The 17097-nt window shown below is 43.8% G+C and overlaps 1 protein-coding gene across 1 annotated transcript; it reads right to left on the bottom strand.

Annotated features, from left to right (window-relative positions):
• Positions 1-1596: 1596 nt before the first annotated feature.
• LOC117762624 (F-box/LRR-repeat protein 14-like) lies at positions 1597-4273 on the bottom strand. Its single transcript, XM_034587069.1, has one exon. It carries the CDS (start codon positions 3632-3634, stop codon positions 2423-2425), a length of 1212 nt encoding a protein of 403 aa, XP_034442960.1. The 5' UTR covers positions 3635-4273; the 3' UTR covers positions 1597-2422.
• Between the last annotated feature and the right edge of the window lie 12824 nt (positions 4274-17097).

Raw genomic sequence — 17097 nt, 5'->3', positions numbered from 1 at the left:
TCTTTGGCGTTTGGATAAGAAATGTACTGCCTTCTGTCTGTTTGTGTTAAGAATCAAACTGTTAAAAGAAAGCAAAAAACAGACATGTTTGTGAGTTACTTGGATTTTGTATGTATGTAAATAAATAAATTATAAGCCTTGGTCTCTTGTCTGTTTGTTTTTTTGACCAAACTAGAATTTAAGCCGCTACTTATACTATAAACTTCACCCAATGAGTTTGTTTCATCTGCCTATTTAAACAGTCTTTAAAGGCAAATTCTCATCTTGTGACAATTGCTGCTGTTATGGATTTGATTCAAAGGCAATACAATGCATCTTAAATAGTATTGGTGTCAAAGTCTTATAACTCCCATGTTCTTCCATAAATAACATTAGTAATTGGGGAAATGAATCTCTAACCTGATTCAATCAATCAAATTGTATTTGTATAGCCCATATTCACAAACCACAATTTGTATCATAGGGCTTTAACAAGGTGTGACATCCTCTGTCCTTAACCCTCAACAAGGGTAAGGAAAAATTACAAAAAAAGACAATTTAACAGGGGGAAAAGAAACGTAGAAACCTCAGGGAGCCACATGTGACGGATCCCTCTCCCAGGACGGGACAGAAGTGCAATAGATGCCATATTAAATGGCCGAAGACGTGCACTTTCGCAATATTAATCTATTAAACTCCTTAAGAATTTGTTTTGTTTACCCAGACACAAGCATCCGTATGTCAGTGAACACACAAGTATCAAATACTTACTTTCATTTGTGTTCAGTGTAGATCAACATGCTCCATGAATATAAAATCAATTTGGTACAAATGCATTAACTGCTACTAAATGGACCCTATGGTCAAAATGTGTCCTCACCTCTCAAAATGTTAACTCTCAACATCAGGATGAAGAACGCTGCTTGTTGTCATGCCAACTTCTTCATGTACCGTCGTGAACATGTCAATGAAATGAACCGTGGGCTGTTTCTTTAAGCAAATAATGCAGGATTCTGGACATCAGAAAGGTGAGTGTACAGGGGCCTAAGTCTCTGTGACAGACCATAAAGCATTCGTCAGTATTACAGACGGGCCCCTGAGTCCTCATAGACTTACTGAGAACATGCATTGTAATGCGAGTGCTGAGGTCTTTCTCTCGTAAAGCTATGAAGGATACAAATTTGCCAAATGGGGCTTTGAACTGTTTCTGAAACACACTTTGTATTATTTGAAGTTTTACTAGTGCCACTGGGATTTAATAAATACTCTGTGTGACGTTACAACTTGTTAAAAATACTGATTCAAACATTAACCAAAGATGCAATGTCCGTTGGTTAAATGAGTATGAGGTGTGACCTCCCCTCAGCTGTAGAGGTTCGTAAAATACCAGGTATTAATAATTTGTATCTCTCCTGTGAAATAATTAATAACCTTCCTCTCATTTACATGATTCACTCTAGATTATATTTAGTGGTAGCTTTCTCTGAGCTACTAAACATAAGAAATCAAAAGACCCTGTTCTGACATTACTGAAATGCAAAAACCTTGCAGACATAACATTAGCATCATTAATGAAATAGTGGGGGGGGAGAAAACAATTTCAAATAACCGACAGGATTGAAACATATTTGCCATCTTTATTCATAAATATCACTACTGTATGAATATAAAACAATCTTAAATTACTGCTTTTTTTAAACAAATACTCTGACACTATCGTTGGAAGCTCCTCAGGAGAAAACCCACTGGTGATCAGTTTAAGGTATTGCATAAAGCCTTGGCAGCATGTTAATTACTATGCGTTATTGGAGTCATGTTGATGAACCTTAGACAGAGAAGCATAGCGGAACATCTGATACATACTTGTTTCCTCAGGAATACGAAACATCGCCAACTATACATACGTAAACAATGACAAACAGGAGTGATCCACCCACTTCAATTTGAAGTACAATTTTGTCAACAACAGTCGTTCATTACAAAAAAAATACTGGTTACAAGTAAAAAAATACATCAGACAAAAAAAAATCTATCAAAACTTCAATCCAAGGTTCTCCAGCCTTTCTGTTAAGAGTTTAAATGCCTACCTAATATTCTGCAATGACACTTTTCTGAAATATCAAAATCTCCATTGGTGGGTGAGTCACAAAAATAAGCAATGTACTCTGGTGTTCAGCAATCGTAGGCACTCCTGTGTTAGATGGGTGAGGTAGCTAGATAGTAAGAACTGAACACCGGCTGAGATTAAACGATGCACCTCCGGAGAGAGAGAGAGAACAAAACTGAGAAAGTCAGAGTAAAGGTGGATATTGCAGCAGAGGTGAACAATATTCCAGTGATCAATGAGTCCCTCTCCTTGTTTTTAGTCACAGTTTAGAAATCAAAATTAAGAAACTGAGCGCTATGCACAATGAAACAAATTAATACTAAATTAGATTACTTTTCACCTCACTCTCTCACTCTCGGTCATCTGCCACAGTCCCAGGTTTAACACTTTAAGGCACGGGAGCTGCGTTATCCTCTCCAGACCCCTCTTGGTGATCTTAGTACAACCGTACAGATCAATTCCTGTCAGCTGGGTCAGGTGGTCGGCTATCAACTCCAACCCTTTGTCTGTGATTCTCACACATTGTCCAATGTTGAGAGTTTTGAGTTCGTGCATCTGCCGCACCATCCTGTTGATGCCATCATCACTGATGTGGCAGGAGCAAAGAGAGAGGGACTTGAGCTGGTACAAGCCCTGGGCGATGTATGCCAGGCTCTGGTCCCCGATCTTATCACAGAAAGAGACATCGAGTCCAGACAGCCGGAGGGAGCCCATGGCCAGATGCATGATCCCCGTGTCGCTGATGTTATCGCAGGAGCGCAGGTTCAGGCTGCACAGGTGGGTCATGTGTGACAGGTGGATCATCCCAGCGTCTGATATTCCTCCACAGAAGCTGAGGTTGAGCACTTTGAGTTTGTTCAGGCCCTTAGAGACGTGTTTGAGGGACAGATCAGTCAGCTTCTGGCAGTCCTGCAGGGTTAACTTCTCCAGAGACAGGCAGCCCTCTGCAGCACTGCGGGTCATGCCGGACAGGTGACCGATGCCCACATCGGACACATGCCTGCAGCTGCGCAGATTCAGACTCTTGAGCCTGTGCAAACCCCAGGCGATGAGCAACAGGCCGGTGTTTGTGATGTTGCTGCAGCCCCCGAGTTCAAGCACCTCCAGGTTTTTGAGGTACTGGGCAATCCTGCCCAGGCTGGAGTCTGTGATCTGTTTACAGAGGCTGAGGTTCAACACCCGCAGTGACGGGATGTCCTGCACAAAGGCATGTCCGAGTCCGTTGTCTGTGAGGTTGAAGCAGCCACATAGGTTAAGGCTTTCGATGTGCGGCATCCCCTGAATCACGTAGCTCAGGCTTCTCCTCAGGCTGAGGATCTGGACCTTCTTGATCCCCCTGGTCTGCAGGCTGGGGAACAGAGACGGGTTCGCCCGCCGCAGATGGAGCTTGGCTTCCACCCCCCTCCACACCGACTTGTGGTAGGACGCGTCCCTCCAGGCCGCGCACACTTGGGCTACTCTCCCTTTGTCTTTAACGTCCAGATAACTGAAAATAATGGCCAGGATCTCTGGGAAAAGGCACGAGATATGTGTCTCCATTTCAAACATGGGTGCAGGCTGACTGCTTCCAGCAACAGAGGTGGCCCGTGGGCGACAATACAGCCGTGGTTAGCTCGCCGAAACTCCGCGGTGGAAGTTGCTGGCTGGCCGGCTCGGCGACGTTAGCAACCGCCAGTTAGCTAGTATGCTAACAGCCACTTAGCTTTATGTACAGCGCAACACAAATCCACCCATCTCCGAAGAGTGAGCCTCCCCGTCAAACCTGAATCAATTATAGTGCAAACTGTCTCCTGGCGGCGCGGGTCCGAGGTGGACGGCGTGGTCCGCGGGGGCAGGAAAGTCCGAAAAGGGGCAGCGTATTTACCTAGCGAGCGAGGCTAATATTATTAGCTTAGCGTTAGCATTAGCTGTCTAAACTTGTGAGCGTCAAAGACGAACAACCTCCGGCTCCGAAGCTGCTCCAAACAACTTGCTCTTCACTCCGGCTCCTCGCAGAGCGGATCCAGAAACGTTTCTGCTTGTATAAACTTCCAGAGACGGAGCTGGTGTCTTGTACAAAGGCGGCTCCCAGGCTCCTTCAGGTCCTGAAGCATTTCCAGCAGCGGCGGAGCATCCCGGTCTCCCACTAATGAGAAGCCGACTGTGGGCGCTCAAAGCCGGTTCACCCGCTGACCAGCGGCTCCTGCTGGCGGTAAGTGGAACAGATGGATGGATGCTCCCAAAGCACCTCCACCCACACCCGTTATGTAATTTTCTGTGTTGACAATATTCACACAAAATATGGCTTGATTAGAATATGTGATGACCACATATATTTGATGTTAGAACTGATACATTATTGATATGATATAGTTAGATACCCTAAATTTCCCCTAGGGAGCAATAAAGTATCTATCTATCTATCTATCTATCTATCTATCTATCTATCTGTCTGTCTATTTATCTATCTAATTTAGTATCCATTCACTGTATATATTTGAACACTATACACATTTTTCTTGTTTTTGCACTGTATACATTAGTTTTTATTCCATTCATGTTCTTCTATATTTTTTAAATTCCTTACACTTCCTTACAGTATTATTATACTTACACTTAAGTATTGCATGTTACCTATTATTACTCACTAATGCCTTTTTTTTTACTCTTGCTGCTATAATATTGCAAATTTCCCCATTGTGGGACTAATAAAGAATTATCTCATCTCATCTCATCTTATCTTATCTTATCTTATCTTATCTTATATTATCTTACATGGGACAAGATGGAGAATATTCTTTTACATTTGAAAGTCTCCAGCACCACCAGTTAACGGATGTCGGCGACCACCAGCGGTTGTTAGGGACACATGTTCAGTTGTGTACCTCAGCGTCAACAAGAGTTTTCTCCTTTTCATCACAAGGCCAACCACAGGCTGATCAGACCTGGGTGTATGTCTCTAGCATCTTAGGACCCACTTTCTTTTATGGTCGGGTGCAGGGCTTGTCCGTGGATTCTCAGATCTCTGAGCCATCCGATGGTGGATGTTGCAATAAAATCCCTGCAGCCAACCTCCACCGGGCGAACTATACCTCTCCAGGCGTGTTGTTCTGCCTGAAATGCCATCTCCTGTAGAATGACGCTGCGTGATGCAAAAGATCAGCAGCATAAATATTTTAGTGTAGTAACGTCTCCAGAGAAAACTGTCTTGTCTGTGTTTTCTCCCTGTGGAGCAGATTGAGAGCAGGAGTAATGTAATTATATTTTCACAGACTACAGACAACCAGAGAGGCTGCCTCCTCCTCCTCCTCCTCCTCCTCCTGATCAGATGGAAACAGTCTCTATGAATGAAAATACTAAATCCACTCACACATGCATCATCAACCCAGAGAGAGAGAGAAAGAGAGAGAGACAGAGAGAGGCCTCTATTCAGAGGAGTGCTGTGAAAACTCTCTCACTCATGTGTACTACTTGGTGTAAATGTCTTTGACCTGGCAGGAGGCCCAGAGTGACTGCAGCGAGGCGTTCACTGACCCGGTCACCCCGGCCGCTCTGAAGACTCACACTGAGTGCTTTACAGTGACAGGAGAGGCACAGGGGCTCCGGGTCATGGATGCTCACACAAAGCTACGGGCTGGTTACACATTAACAGAAACCTACACACAGTAAGAGCTACACAACTGTGCACAATAAAATGCATTAGACATTTTCTGTGTACGAACATGAAAGCACACATTTACATTTAGCTGCTTCAGTTTCAGGGTCTTTTTGTGCATGCTGCCTTACACACCAGCGTTAATGTTGTTATTCTAATGATGTATCAAAATGACACCATGTGAAGAAGTATAGTTTTGGATTAATATTCCATTTGTGACGCGTATGTTTCTGTTTTCGTTTACAGGGTGTCTGCTATGAGTCCTTCCAGCAGCACCACCAACAAGAGTGTATTGTAGTTAACTTCCTGGACACTGCTAGAAATGCTGGAGCCCTGACAACAGCTCACTCCGGACGCTGGAATTTCGAATCTCTACAACTTCTGACATTTCTCAGGGATCCTGTGAAGCTCTGGTTCCCTGAGTTGTTTTCCACCACAGAGTTCACCCACACTTCACCAGACATTTTACACCTCATATACTGGAGGTCTCTGCAGCTTTTTATTTCGGGAGCTGTTGCAAGGACTCAAACAGACAGAAAATGCACACAGAGGAAACTGCATAGCCATCCAGGATTTTGATAGGAATCACAAATTGAATATACATGCTGAACATTCTTCCATGTTCAAATTAGGACAAATGACATAAGTAAGAATTACCTTTTTGCTTTTTCACTATATATATATTTACTAATGCTGTTTAAACTAAATCAAGGATCAGAACAATCTGCAGAAACGTTAATCAGGTTTAAGCTGCAGTTATTTTAAATCTCAGACTTTAAATACTATATTTAAACATGTATTCAAACATATAAAATGATAAACTTCTAGTTATTAACTGTTAAATCGGATTCAGGAGCCAAAATGCCATGCAGTCATTAATACAAATGAATAATAATCACATACAGTCTCTAAAATGACGTTGAGTCAGGCTTCATTTGCTGAAGTAAATGAGCCCTTCTCCGAACATTTACATCTTCTGTCACAGTGTCCTACAGCAGAGCAGAGGAGATGTGGGGTATGAGATAATGACAGTAAAATACCACAGTAGTACATTCTGTTGTGTTTTTAAAAATCTCCAACTGTCGGCATGACCATGAGTCTCAAGACTTACGACACACAGAATCAAGACGAGTGGAGGAAACGGTTTGAGTCTTGATACACTCTTTCCTCGCGATGGTCACTGCCTGCTCTGAGAGAACTGATACGAACCCACCACCTCTACGAAGAGCAGATTGAGTGCTCGGATTTCAAAACATCCCCAAAATTTGAATTTCAATGCCCTCTCCTCTTCATTATTTTCTCTGCGTCAACGCCAGCTGACATGTGCAGACGCCACATCAGTCAAACCTGTGTGGGTGGTCTGCGTCCTCAGAACTCTCCTGTCTGGTCTTTATGACCATGCTGTGATTTAAGGATGTTAAAAAAAAAAAAAATCCTGTGTTATTTTACAAGAATATTTGGCGGAGCAGTTACATTTGAAATATTAGCTTAAATTTCATGCGCCTGAAATTAAAGAAGTTTACTTTGGATAAAATACCATGAAGCATGGGGAGTAGAAGAAGGTTCTGAACCCCTGACTCACTTAAATATCACAGAGAAACTCCAGGTGTTTTCCTTTTGTCACATTCACAGGACATGATCTTAGTATATGATTTTAAAACATGAGATTATTTTTTTAAATCAGCTTATGGTGGTTGTACAGCATGATTTTCAAACTACAGACCTGTGGGATATTTCATGAGGCTTTACAAAGTTTTGAATATTTATAATTCATTCTTCTTTTATCTGGCCCTTTTCTTTTTACATTTCCCCATTTTTTTCTTTTATATTTTAGATACTCTCGTTTTGTAGGGAAGCTGTAAAGTGAAGGTGAAACATTTAACAAGCTGACATTTTTTCTGTCAGTATCATGGCTCGGTTAATCTACCTCAACTCAAAGAAGATTAAACAGATTATGGGCTGCGCGCTTTTCTCTGTGGTCGACAGTTAAATAACTGGTCGTCTCTTTTATCTCTGTTCAGCTCTTTGATCTCAGGCCCACGTCTGGCCAGCAGAGGGCAGTGCTGATCTGACAAAACAATGCATACAATCAAAAGGAGCTCCACACACATCATTTCCATTTCAAACACTCCTCTGCATTCAACACAAAATGTCAAACAAAAAGTTTTAAAAAATACATTTGTACGTTTGTGCTCTGCAAAGGGAAGAGGCTCAATCGGCAGAATGTGAGAGGTTTGATGAAGGGTCATCAGAATGAGACAAGAGGAGGTTTGGTGGTGATGGTGGAGGAAGAGGAGGAGGAGAGGAAAACTAAAGACAGAGGGAGGGAAAGTGAGGGATGGTGATTCCCCTCTCGGCCTCCCCTGTGGCTGGACTTGTCTCTGCTAATGACCCTGTCTGCTGGCTCACACAGACAGATGGTGAATTAACTCCAATTAGCCCACTCTCACCAGATCTTCTCTGACAGCTCAACACACACACACACAAACACACGCACAAACACAGGACTACACAATAAATAATTTGGAAACACTCCAGCTGTTTACGTTTGTTTATCTTAGATTTTGCAGGAAAATAATGTGTAGGAGGGCTGTTTCATCACTTTTTGAAAATAGGAACATCCCAATTTACTTGTGATCAGAGTAAAATTCTAACTGTCATTTTGTTTATAAAAAACATTTTGTCAAACTGTCTTTAATATACATTTAATACAATATGAAATCATTTAAAATGTAAATACAATTTTTAAATGGAATCATTGAATGCAGATTTATTAGAAAAAACTGCAGAATAATAAAAACTGTTGAGTCATGAGATCAACATATGCACTGTTTCTCATGCTTTTTCAGACACACACACACACACACACACACACACACACACACACACTTGCACAGTTACTACTGTGTGACTGTGACCTCCTGTCACTGTGTTCAGAGTTAGTGAGTTATAACCAGTCATCATTCATACAGTGCACAGTGTGTGAGTGACTGAACTCACATGACATGTCAAACAGAGCGTGGTGTGTGTTGTGTCTCCACAGAGCTGTGTGTCAGTGTGATTGTCACCCACGGGACACAAATGCATTTCTTAAAATGTATCACGCTGAGGAGAATATGTCTCTTACAGGACACTGCTCAGTCACTGTGTGTGTGTGTGTGTGTGTGTGTGTGTGTGTGTGTGTGTGTGTGTGTGTGTGTTTAACAGGTGTTGTCCCTGCTGCTAAGAGAGCTCCATCTGGGGGTGTGCTTGTGCAGCGACCTCTGACCTCATCTGTAAAAATGGGGTCGACAGGTGCTGCACGCAGGAGCAAAGGTCGGCTACTACGTTGTCAGACACAATGACATTATCGAACACAGAGGGAAAATAAACACTCGTACTGCAGCATCATGGCGGTCCACGTGCCTTTAGTCTGTGAGGTGTGCACATACACAGTGTGTGTGTCAGGTCTGTGAGGTAAACCTGTGTGTGTGTGTGTGTGTGTGTGTGTGTGAGCAGAGTGAGAGTAATCCCTTTAAAGCTCTTTAGCTCTTCTGATCCATACTTCAGAGCATGGGGCCAGTATGGACAGCAGCTGTCTGTGAAGGATGTGTGACCCCGGCAGCACAGAGGACAGAGGGGCAGTCTTAACGCCGCCTGACCCCTGACCTCAGCTCATAGAACGACACACACGCTGTTTACTGTAGAGTATGGATTAAATTAGACTCCCATCACTGTGTGCAATCCCTCCAACTCTCTCCTGCGTGTGTGTGTGTGCAGTCCTCCTGTCGGCATGACACTGAAGTGAAGAGACAAAGTGTCACCGAACCATTATGTCAAGAGGGAAAGGGAGTGAGAGGGACCTACAGAGAGAGAGAAGGAGAGATGGAAGGAGATAGCTGGGAAGAGACAATCATGACAAATGAGGAATGATGAGCGAGATGTGGGCTGAGGTGTAGAGGCATTGACATGCGAGTGTGTGAGTGACTGCACTGAAAGGAGAGAGGGAGGATGAAGATGGAGGGATGAGTTGAAGTGATATGCAGAGGAGGGAAAGAAGAGAGACTGCGATCATCCACATCCAGAGCTGTAAGATGATTCAGTTCTTTTTCTTTACAGCCTATGTCTCATTTTTATAGATTTGGCCTTTCTGCTGCATATGATGGCATCGATAACATTGTGCTTAACAAAGTAACGGCTGAGATCCAGAGGCACAGTGCCGCCGCAACCACTCAGACCAGTAGAGGAAAGAAAAGAGCAGATAGGCCCTGTAAAGGAAAAGAGCAGGTGAATGGAAGAAGAGATGCTGATGATGCTGACTCTAATAACAACAAGCTGAGCTCGGTCCTATCTGAGGAAGGAAAACATGGCGGAGACATTTGGACAGGAAATGACAGAGAACAACAGAGTTACATGTGACACCAATGGTATAAAGAAAGAGAATAATAGGATTCTCCAGAGGTGAGCAGGAAAATCATTTCCTCTAGAGTTAACACAGAGAAGAGGGAGATTACAGTTTTTCTCATTCGCTTTGGCTCAAATTCTTGAATGAGGATTAATTATTATTCAAAACAACGTGTTAAAACCTCTGATCATTTAGTTTGTTGTCAGACATACATGTATATATACCATTAATATATATACAGGGGTGGATCCAGGGGTGGGGCCAAGGGGGCACTGGGATCTGATTGGCCCCTGAAGTGCCCCTGTCCTGTTAGTATAGTCTCAGCCACTGTGATAGAGAAAAACTGTAAAAAGGGAAAAGAAAGAGATGGATTCTGAAAGCAACTCAGGACACAACTCAGTATCCTGTCTTTTTCTTGATCTTTGACCTGGGATCCTGTTTCTCCGTGTGCGCTGCATCAGTGAACCTGTGCGTTTCATTAACACAGCTCAGTGAAATACAAACATGCAGAAAAATGGGCTTAAAGACATGCAGTGGCACATATGCACACACACACACACGCACACACACACACGCACACACACACACACACACACACACACACACACACACACACACACACACACACACACACACACACATACACACACACACACACACACACACACACAGTCATCATGCCTCCTCTCCTCTCCTCCCTCGGCGTGTTGCGTAGCTTGTGAACTCGCAGTTACAACACAGAGCCTTGTTTTTATGCTGCATAAATTGATGTGTTCTCATATTTTTTTTTAAACCCCCCCCCCATGCATTTCTGCTCCACTTGTGTGTATTTTACCAACACTGCACTGTTGCTGCTGCTGTTGTTGCTGTGGTGCTCTGCCTCCCCTTCCTCACCACCTCCTCTCCTCCTCCCCTCCTCTCTTCATTTGCTTCCCTCTGGGGCTGATGTGATTTAGGGCCGTGCTTGAAGAATGAAGACCGGGCTAATATCTGCCCGTTATTGATGCGAGCCGTAACTCTCACCTCCGCACTCCACAGGCGGACGGAGAGAGAGACAGAGGGCTGCTGCTCTGGAAGAGAGGAAACAGTGGAGAGATAATACCAGCAGATTGATGGCTTTCTCTGTGTTGTTTCAGACTTCAGACCGTGCACGTTTTTCATGGAGTCCTGTTAAACTAGAATGGCCCAAACAGTCCCCGCTATGAAACCACATTTAAATTCCCTAGATCTGGATTTTTATTTGGATCTGCACCAAATTACACACCCTCATAAATATCAGTCCCCTAAACATGCCTGGTTCTTTTCATCAAGATCCATAAATTATTCCCTGAGAAAATAATGACGATGCTAAAAAAGAATCCCATCTCGCAATGTTGGCAAAAGCGATAAAGATTCCTGGATCTGCCCCCTGATCCGGATCCACACCAAAATTTAATGTTCTCTTAATTGACCCGTGTCCCATCTTTCCAACAAGTTTAGTGGAAATCGGCAGAGTAGTTTTTGTGTAATCCTGCTGACAAACAAACAAATGGACATGGGTGAAGACAGTGTCCATGTTATAATAATATAGAGATTTTAGTTCTCCATACTGTTTCCTCCACCCTGCGGCTGCCCCCCCCCCCCACCCCCCCCACCCCCCACCCCCCCCGGCTCCTTCCATCTGTACATTATGTAGATGTCAATAATTTAGCGCAGGATTCAAGAACTCGGCGCTTAACAACAGGTTACGGTCTTTGCTATAAAAGCCATAAAATATGCATTTGTGAATAAAATATGATTCTGTCTCTTTCAAAGCAGCTGAAACCTGTCAAGATTGCTATTTGCTTTCTGACAATATCGCAGTGAAGTGACAGTTCAAAAGCTGGGGGTTTGTCTTTATCTTGGCAGGTTTTCAATCTTTGCTCTATTTCTGCACACCGCGCCGCATTATTTTGTATCCATTGTTTTGTAGCTCGTCTTTCATCTCCAGGGCTTTGTTGTTCTCTCACTCTCTTGCCGTCTCCCGCGCTCTCTCCCCCTCTTACGTCGTGACTTCTTTCTTTTTCTCTTTTTTTTCCTCCCTGCTCTTTTTTTACAGTTTCCTCTGGTATTGTACAGTAACAGTAGAGGCACATAAACAGCTCACACATTCCACTCTAACTGCCCCTGAAAACCTCCAATCACCGGCCTCATAAAACCACCTCAGCTCTAAATACACTGGGACTTCCTTCTGCTGCTTCCCATTTTCTCCTGCCGTCCTTTCTCCCCACTGCTGTTCACCTTACCCACCACCACCACCCCCACCAGCCTCCCCCGCCTTACCCCCCACACACCCACCCCGCACCCCCACAGGCCAGGAGATGGTTTCTTTGTTCCTGACATCTGTTTTGTTGGGTGATTAATTGAGATGAGCATGTGGGGTGAAGGCCTGTAGAGGGGGAGATCAGACCCCCCAGGTAATGTGCATGTGTGTGTGTGTGCGGACGATGTGTGTGTGTGTCTGTGTGTTGGCAGCTTCAATAATCCTTGATCTGGTTAGTTAGCTCAAAACTGCCTGGTTCTCCCTCCAGAGTCATGCACGAGGAAACATTTGAATATCTGTTATCTTAATAAGATGTTGATAAAAACAGCTTTGCCTCGACAGAAAAATCTCCCCTCTGTTCTTTCCTGTGTTTTAATTCAGCAGCGTGAGATGTTAAGTGACAGTCGACTGACAAGTGACGACACCAGCTGCACACACACCAGTATCCCAGATATCCCGGAGGGCAAAGTGTTGATTTGCAGGTAACTACCCGTACGCATCACTCCAACACATCTGTCACATTTTTATAAAGTGGCTGTAACATCTGTAACCACACTGAGGATGGGTATATCTTTGCTAAGAAAAAAGAAATTAAAAATATGGAAGGGAACACAGTATTAAGAGAGTAAACTTGAAAATGAAAGTGTAATTCATCAATAGCGTTATAATTGTCCACATATATGTGTTCGTTATGAGTAGAATTATAAATGACAAATGCAATAATCCAATTTTCATTTTCACAAAGTTGAGTGGGAATTGTATGACCGTATTAAAATAAAAATAGAAACACAGTTTTTTACATTTAATTTTCAGACGTACAAGTCACTGTGAAGTCCGAAATATTCAAATGTTGGTTCAATTTGAAAATTAGAATGCCCTACAACCAATCTGACGTGATTTGTTATTTGCTCGAGCAATAGTCCGGTCACAATTTAAATCCAAATGCAATTTCCCAACAGTTTGAAAATAAAAATAGGATTTGACATTTCATTTTCAAAGACTTAACCTGCTATATACTCCAAAAATATCAAAATGCGTATGATTAAAAAAGTGCCTGCAGTCTATTGAATTTACATGTCATTACTTTCTTTTGGTGTCAAAATGAAAATGAAAGTGCGCCTCTTTCATCGTCTCATTCATTATCTGTGGGGAGAATTTACAATTATAGTATCATAACCAATGCTACTGCACCTGCGTCCACCACTCATACTTCCAATGTCACCAGTTTCACTGCAATTCCTGATCAGTATCTAAAACTACGTCTTACCTCTCGTTCTGCCTTTATGATTATTTTACCATTTTCATTTTTTTTTTATGTGGTCAGAGGACACCCATAAATATATGTAAAAATGAAAATTGGAGTTTGGCCTTTTAGTTTCTATTCAAACAATAAATTAACACATATATTGAGAATAATACTGCTGTTGTGGAATCAGATTTTCAATATTCCAGTTTACATTATCATTTTAATCTGTTGTTTAAAATATAATATTAATCATTGCAACCAAATTGGAGATAAACTATTATTTAAAGTGTGTTCAAAACGTCAAGCTTAATCTCATACTGTATGTGACAACTTACCTCTTCATGAAAATTGTGATTGTTCAAATATCTTTAATAGTAATGCAACACCTGTCCCTCTATTTATTTCTATTAGTTATGATTCATAATTTTTCATTCACATGACTAATGTGTTTGCAAAGAGTCATAAACCAAAGATGAATACTGTATGTGACACTGTAAATTTACCGTCTGTTTAGCAATTAGAGCATGTTGCTGATTTTTAATCAGACGTCAGTATTCTTTCTCTCCCTGTGTCTCTATTCTCGCAGGAAAGAATCAGATGTGAGTCAAAGTTGTATTAATGGTGTAATTTAGAGAAAATGATTTAAATAAAAATCATCACACACAGACTGACTGTCTGTGTCCGAGGGAGTGATTTATGATCCTGTGAAGTCCGACAGCATCAGATGCAGGTCTGGAGGTCACAGAGCCAGAGGTCAGAGGTCAGAGGTCAACACGGTGGTCAGGGAAATGTGCTGAGAGAAGTTCACAACTTTCCTGGGGACATAGATAGATGGATAGATAGAAGACTGAGTGTCACAGCAGGCTAATTTCCCACTCAGTATGTGTGTCGCCGTGCTCTGCTCATACTTGCAAACACAGATGGAGAGGGAGAGAGAGAGAGAGAGAGAGAGAGAGAGAAAGAGAGAGAGAGAGAGAGAGAGAGAGAGAGCGTGTTTGAAGGTGGAGAAGTACAGTGAAGCCCTGTGGCTCAGGCCCATTAACAGTCGTGATTTATGCTGCTCTACATGCTGTGGTGGGACAGCGTCAGCCTAGTGTGTGTGTGTGAGTGTGTGTGAGTGTGTGTGTGCTGATTCAGGGCTTCAGCAGGCCACACTGTCATAATACATGTCTATGAGAGCATGCATGAATGGCGTGTTTGGGATAGCTTCGTGGCGAGACAGGCACCAGACAGCCTGAGTCCAGAGTTTAGCTTGGGGGCTGAAATTCGTTTTTTTTTTGGTGGTGGTGGTGATGTGTGGTTGTGTGTGTGTGAGTGTGTGTGTCTCTGTGTGTCTCTGTGTGTGTTTGTGTTCATTCTCTTCAATTTCATCCTCATCCTCATTTGCCTGCACACACATGGAGACTCGTATATATGCCAGCACACACCACACAGACAAAGACACACAGACCAAACCATGCAGGCTAAATCTCCCAAAACCTCAATGCGCTTCCAGTTGAGGGTGTTATTAGTGAACGTCTGAGGCCGTGTCATAAGTCTGGAGGAGCGGAGACAGTCCTGTGATTGTGCTGCCTTCTGCATCGTTTCTGAGTGTTTCTATAACGGACTAATGCTGGTGGTGATGCGGCTTCTTCGGGTTTCACATCCCGGCAATTTAAACTTATTTTTCTTGAGGTCACAGTGAACCCATCAGTGTCCAATTAAATCCCCGATGGTGTGGAAGACACCCAGGAGCTGATGAAGAGCGAGGAGCGGAGGAATGATGAGGAGGATCGGTTGTAAGAAGCGTCCTCGGGTTTTTCACGTACAATATGTGACAATTAACTTTGATCCACGCCGTGCAAACCCCTCCCCCCTCCCATCCCCCCCCACCATCCATCCCTTTATCTATCTCCCCCCACCACTTTATCCTCTGGTCTCCCCATCCTTGATTCGCCGCCTTTTAATCTTTTTCGCTCCCTCTCTGCGATGACACCCGTCCTCTGTCGTCTCTTTGAGCGTCTTTCCTGAGTGTCTTCAGGAATGACAAATATATTTACTGTTACATGCACACACACACACACACACACACACACACACACACACACACACACACACACACACACACACACACACACACACACACACACACACACACACACACACACACACACACACACATGCAGACACCCGTGCTATGTGAGTAGATACAGATTGACTGGGTAATGAGGCTCACTCACTCGGGGTCAGTGACCCCTGAGATGGGGAGGGAGGGAGGGAGGCTAAGGGAGACGAGAAAACAAGAGGGGAAGGAAAAGTGGGAATAACAACAAGATGGAAGAGGGATTTCTCTCACTTTTCTCCTCCATCTCTCCCCCCTTTTTTCTTCACATCTCTGTGTTCCGTGTCAGCAGTTGGAGTGCTGCACTAACGCAGGGGGAGAGAAGCGGGAAGTAGCAGAGAGAGAAAAATGTTTAAGTGCTGATGGCAGCCCCTGGTTGCTGCTGGGACCCGGGTGTCAGCTCTTATTCTGCCACAGCATGCCCCTGACAGCCAAATGATAGAGAGAGGGAGCCGGGGAGGAGAGGAGAGGAGGAGGGGGAGGGCTTCTTCTTCTTCTTCTTCTTCTTCTTCTTCTTCTTCTTCTTCTTCTTCTTCGTCTCGTGTCTTGTCTGCCGGAGAACAGATCAAGAGCTCCAACAAGGAAAAGGGAGGCGCAGTGGGACGGGTGTAAGGCTGCTATTATATTGACCACATCTCGAAACTGTCTCCCTCCTCTTCTTCACATCATTCCTCTTTTCTCTTCCCATCCCTCCCTTACTCCCCACCCTCCCTCCGTCAATGTCTGGTGATAGATTGAGTTATACTGCTCCCTCGGTGACAGGCATTCCCTCACGTTTCCACGGCAATGAGGTCAGAGGTGGACGCTCGTTATTGGCTGTTGTCTGTAATCATCGCACATCGTGCTGCGTGTTTGTTTGGAACCTCCTCCCTCTCCTCTCTCGACCTCGCTGACCCCTGCTCCGTGCAGTAGAGTGTGACCCCCGGGGGCCACAGGGGTCCCGGCTGTCTCGACCTGGAGGTCAGGGGTGTTTACAGAGTGTGTTGATGGGTGTGTTTGTGTATGTGTGCGTATGCGTCGCAGAAAAGTGAACAAATAAGAGTTTTATCGGATTCCAATAGCAAGAAACTGACAAGAAATAACTAAATATTGTCTTCCATCACACACACACACACACACAGACACACACACACGCACGCACGCACGCACGCACGCACGCACGCACGCACGCACGCACGCACACACACACACACACACACACACACACACACACACACACAGACACACTTTTCCCCTGCCACTACTTCCCTCTCCTCCTCACCCCCCCACACAACCACTTCTCCATCCTCTTTGCTGTTTCCTTAGTATTCTTTATCTCCTCTCCCCAGTCTGCCCTCACTGTCAGTTTGTGGTTGGATGATGTTT

This window comes from Hippoglossus hippoglossus, chromosome 6 (genome assembly GCF_009819705.1).
Source record: "Hippoglossus hippoglossus isolate fHipHip1 chromosome 6, fHipHip1.pri, whole genome shotgun sequence".
Lineage (NCBI taxonomy): Eukaryota > Metazoa > Chordata > Actinopteri > Pleuronectiformes > Pleuronectidae > Hippoglossus > Hippoglossus hippoglossus.
The sequence above is the reverse complement of the archived record's forward strand: the minus strand, read 5'-3'. Positions and strand labels throughout refer to the sequence as shown.

Excerpts from the sequence above, each read along its gene's own strand:
- LOC117762624 (XM_034587069.1), bottom strand. The coding sequence starts at position 3,634 with ATGTTTGAAATGGAGACACATATCTCGTGCCTTTTCCCAGAGATCCTG.